This window comes from Gymnoscopelus braueri (assembly GCF_963280865.1).
Source record: "Gymnoscopelus braueri genome assembly, chromosome: 13".
NCBI lineage: Eukaryota > Metazoa > Chordata > Actinopteri > Myctophiformes > Myctophidae > Gymnoscopelus > Gymnoscopelus braueri.
The window spans coordinates 30,303,131-30,307,475 of record NC_137615.1 but is presented as its reverse complement, the minus strand read 5'-3'; the positions used below and the strand labels follow the sequence as shown (position 1 = coordinate 30,307,475).

Sequence of the window (4,345 nt, the reverse complement as noted above, 5' to 3'; positions counted from 1 at the left end):
CTCAGGGACAATAACATGGATCAACCCACCAGCTTAATAACACTGCATACAAATATACAGGACGATATAATCGTACATCCGAGTGGCAACAGGCTAAAGCCTGACAATTTCAACACATTCTTTTGTGTACTTCATACTCATTCACTGAAAAGCTACATTGCCATAGTAAGTTGCTCCCTTACTACACCACCTAACCCCTGTTTGCTGAATGGGGGTCAAAATCTGGATTCTCCAAGGGCCCTCGGTTCATATATTGTTATTGTGGAATGTGTGATGTACAAGCCACCCACACTGAATTAGAGAGAGATGTGGGGTCCAGTCTCTGGTTTTGTTTCAGGATGCAGATGGAGGGTAATGTGATGGGTTCTCTTCTCTATCATTAGATGATTCCATACTGGGCCAGTTCATGCAGCTCCAGGTGGCTGAACGCCTCCCATGGACAAACCACTGTGTAGTCTGGACCAAAGAAGAAAGATGTAGCAACACAGTCTACTAAATGATAAAATTGGAACACATACACCGCTGTAATACTGTATATAAAGACTTTAATATATTAACATTTGTATTCTATCAACAGTCATTGTTATGTATATTACAAGTTACTTTAGGGATACCCCACTGTGAAGGCATGATGGAAGGGAATTACATTTTCAAGTGACAAAAGTTTTCATGTCACCATTTTTGGGGGAATTCAGCTTTGTCAAATCAAACCCAACTCATCTGACATTATACAGTCAATAGACTCAGCTAACACAAATCTTAAGTCTTTGTCAAAAGTACCTGAAAACTAATCCCAGTTATTTACTGTAGGAAACATGGAGGACTGACAGCGGGAAGTAATGAGGGATCAAACAAGTACTGGGAAAGGATGCTTTACTCACCAGTGCCAAGCCCTTCCATTCCAGGGATGTCATCTCCAAATCTTTAAAGAACAACAACAAAGACAGAATTGATCTGGTCTGGATAAAATTGCTCGCTAATAAAAGCATTTGACATTTTCTATGAAGCTCATGTCTATAATACATTATAAACATACTTATAATGCATTATAACACTTACAGTTATACATAAAAGCACTCGTAAGTATTCATAATGCGTTATGACAATAACAAAACATTGCTGGACATACTATAATTCTCTTAGTTGTAATAGTAATACGTTTAGAATGCATTATTGCTGCCACAATGTTGAGGAACCAAGAGCAATTGTATTTTTATAATAATGACATACCAGGCCAAAAGAAAAGGTCTGTGTGTGATGAGCAAATATGCAGTATTACGATACCAACCTGACCTTAAAGTCATAAAATGTTTTATAATGTGTTATGATTGTTTTAATGCATTCTGAGTATTTATACGTACTTATCCTACTATAAATGTGTGAAATCTCTGTCCGTGTGTGTGTGTGTGTGCATGTCTGTAGTTCATGTATCTCGACTCTCGAGAACCGTCAAACCGACCGACTTCAAACTCGGTGCACGCATTGCAGACGACCCGAGGGATTGCTGTGCTCGGCGTCAAGTCGGTCGGATAGGCAGTTGTCCAGAACCGCCGATCTGACTTCTATGCCAATATATGGGCAAGCCTATATATGGGACCGACTTCAAACTCAGCGTGAGTATCGGTGAGGACCCGTGGGCTTGATGCGCCGAGTGTGAAGTTGGTCGAATCAGCGGATTTTGAAAAAATATCAATAGAATGGAGTGTGCTGATGTCATCAATATGACGTCATAGACTGGCCTAGACTCCATATTTGGGCATGCCTGACACAGAACTCCATATATGGGCATAAAAGACAGACAGATTCTGAAATGTACAATGCATTTCCAACTTGCATCGTTCTCAACTGGCATTGTTCCTGAGTAGGCCGGTGCCAGTCTAGTAACTATAATTTTAGTGTTATAAACAGATTATAATGGATTATAAGTATGTTTATAATGTATCATAGACATGGGCTTCATAGAAAGTGTTACCAAATATGATTTGACTCAAGTGCATTATGTAATTAACACTATCCATCCAAAATATAACCATAATCCACTGTAATAAAAAGTTATGAGACATAATAGTTGATGGTCTACATTTTGCAATGAATCTTGAACTTCAGGAAGTAGATAAACTTGAGCTCTCTACCCTTTCACCCCCTTCTTTGGAGGCTTGCTCTTGAACTGTCGGGTCATCCTCTGTTTGAACTTGGGGGGTCCCCTGCGGGGGGTGGTGGGGCCTAACGTCACCTTGGTGGGTGTAGAGACGTCAGCCATGGTGATGCTGAGGGAGGTGGTAGAGCTGCTGCTCATGCTGGACTCTGCTGGGTCAGGGCCTCTTCTAGGATCTGAGTTACCTGTGGATGCTGGTGCTGCAGGTAGTCTGGGTCACCTGTGGATGCTGGTTCTGCAGGTAGTCTGGGTCACCTGTGGATGCTGGTTCTGCAGGTAGTCTGGGTCACCTGTGGATCCCGGTTCTGCAGGTAGTCTGGGTCACCTGTGGATGCTGGTTCTGCAGGTAGTCTGGGTCACCTGTGGATGCTGGTTCAGGGTTCGGGTGTCGTCTCTCCTATATCATCCCTTTGGGATATTATTGATGTATTATCACTCCTACTTTTCCCCCTCTTCCTGGAAACCTCTCTCTCTCTTTGTAAGCAGGTTTAAATACTCTCCAGGCTCCGCCCCTCTGGCGTCACTTTGCCAACGCTGGTCCGCACCAACCAATTCACTCCTCATCTTATAAGGCCCTTCTGCTCACGCCAAGTCGTCGTTCCTAAACACACGCCAAGTGTGTGTGCGGATTGACAACTTGGGGTCTTGTAATCGAGAAAATAAATGTTAGTTTTTCATCTCCCGTTTTCTCTAGCAGTGTTGATAATTCCTCCGCTGCATTGACCCACCATGGTTGACTGAATGTAAGAGAAAGAAAAGTAAACATAGTAAAATCCTGTGTATTCATTTAACTCTGAAAATGTAGAAATGGACCTATACTCTCGGTGTTAAATTAACCCTCAGAATATTGCTGTGAACAGTGTTATGCAATAGTCTCCTGGGGGGTGAGCTTAGCTATCAACTTAATCAGAAGACTATCTTCTACCCAATTCCATTAAGTGTATGCCTCAGCTTGCTAAGCAGCTTTCCTAGGGAGAAAAATCCTCTCACTTCAATCTCCCTCACCGTCAGACACTCAGATGGACAGAAGACATGAAGGGGGTTCATTTCAAAACACTGTCATGCTTACACACACGCAGCAGGGAAAAATTTACAATAAGGTCATAGCTTTTATTTTTTCATGCCGCCATGCTCTGGCCTATAATACAACCAAGAAAAAAAACACACATTATTGGATTTGATTTGAACAACGCAACGATAACGCACAGATACAACACCACTGGCATTTATTTGCAATGATGTGTGACTGATCATTGTGCAAATGCATGTGTAAATGTATATTCTATCTAATGTTTGAGTGTTGTTTTTAAAAACATTGAAAAGCACACTTTTTACGTGACTTATATATCACAGTGATATAGATCAAGTGTAGATTCTACTTGGGACTAGTTTAAAATTATATTTATGTGACAATCCTACCCCAGTTTATAAGTAGCCAGGGGAAGAGGTAATCCAGAGTTTTCAGATACTACACAACCTTAGACAAAGAGATGCTGTTCGGCTACAAAATCTAATGTCCCAGTAGACTGGACCTCTCAGAAATGTGTGCATACGACATATTTGACTGGTACTAAAGTCTCTGCTAGCCTGTGTGTGTGTGTGTGTGTGTGTGTGTGTGTGTGTGTGTGTGTGTGTGTGTGTGTGTGTGTGTGTGTGTGTGTGTGTGTGTGTGTGTGTGTGTGTGTGTGTGTGTGTGTGTGTGTGTGTGTGTGTGTGTGTGTGTGTGTGTGTGTGTGTGTGTGTGCGCACATTTAGGGGAGGTTTAAGAACCACATTCTCCCAACACAATTTTGTTCAGGCTTCAGGTCAGACACTAGCACAATAAGTGCAGCAATGCTAGTGGCAAATTACATCATTAATTCACTTGACGAGAAACAAAATGCTGTGTAGCACTACCACTGTTTGTTGAATCATTTGACTCCACAGAGCATATGTTATTACTGTATAAACTGGGCAACATTAGCCTTCTTGGTCACAGAGCAATTGACTGGTTTATTATCTTGCAGACAGAACACAATGTTTACTTGCAGAGAGCTATAAATCACAATTTTTTTAAATTATGCAATGAATGCGGCTCCATCAAAACTCAAAACCCCACAATGAGAAACGGGGCGTGCCCACACTACAACCACCCATTTCGCCCATGGTTTCACAACCAAACCTATACACATATCAAAACAAATGACCAAA

The 4,345-nt window shown here is 41.7% G+C and overlaps 1 protein-coding gene across 1 annotated transcript; it reads right to left on the bottom strand.

The window, feature by feature from the left end:
* Window positions 1-379: 379 nt before the first annotated feature.
* Window positions 380-2,260, bottom strand: LOC308099504 (retinal rod rhodopsin-sensitive cGMP 3',5'-cyclic phosphodiesterase subunit gamma; the record flags this gene model as incomplete). The annotated part of the gene is made up of 3 exons (XM_080448249.1): window positions 380-456; window positions 882-922; window positions 2,133-2,260. 3 exons carry the CDS (start codon window positions 2,258-2,260, stop codon window positions 380-382), a joined length of 246 nt encoding a protein of 81 aa, XP_080304375.1.
* Between the last annotated feature and the right edge of the window lie 2,085 nt (window positions 2,261-4,345).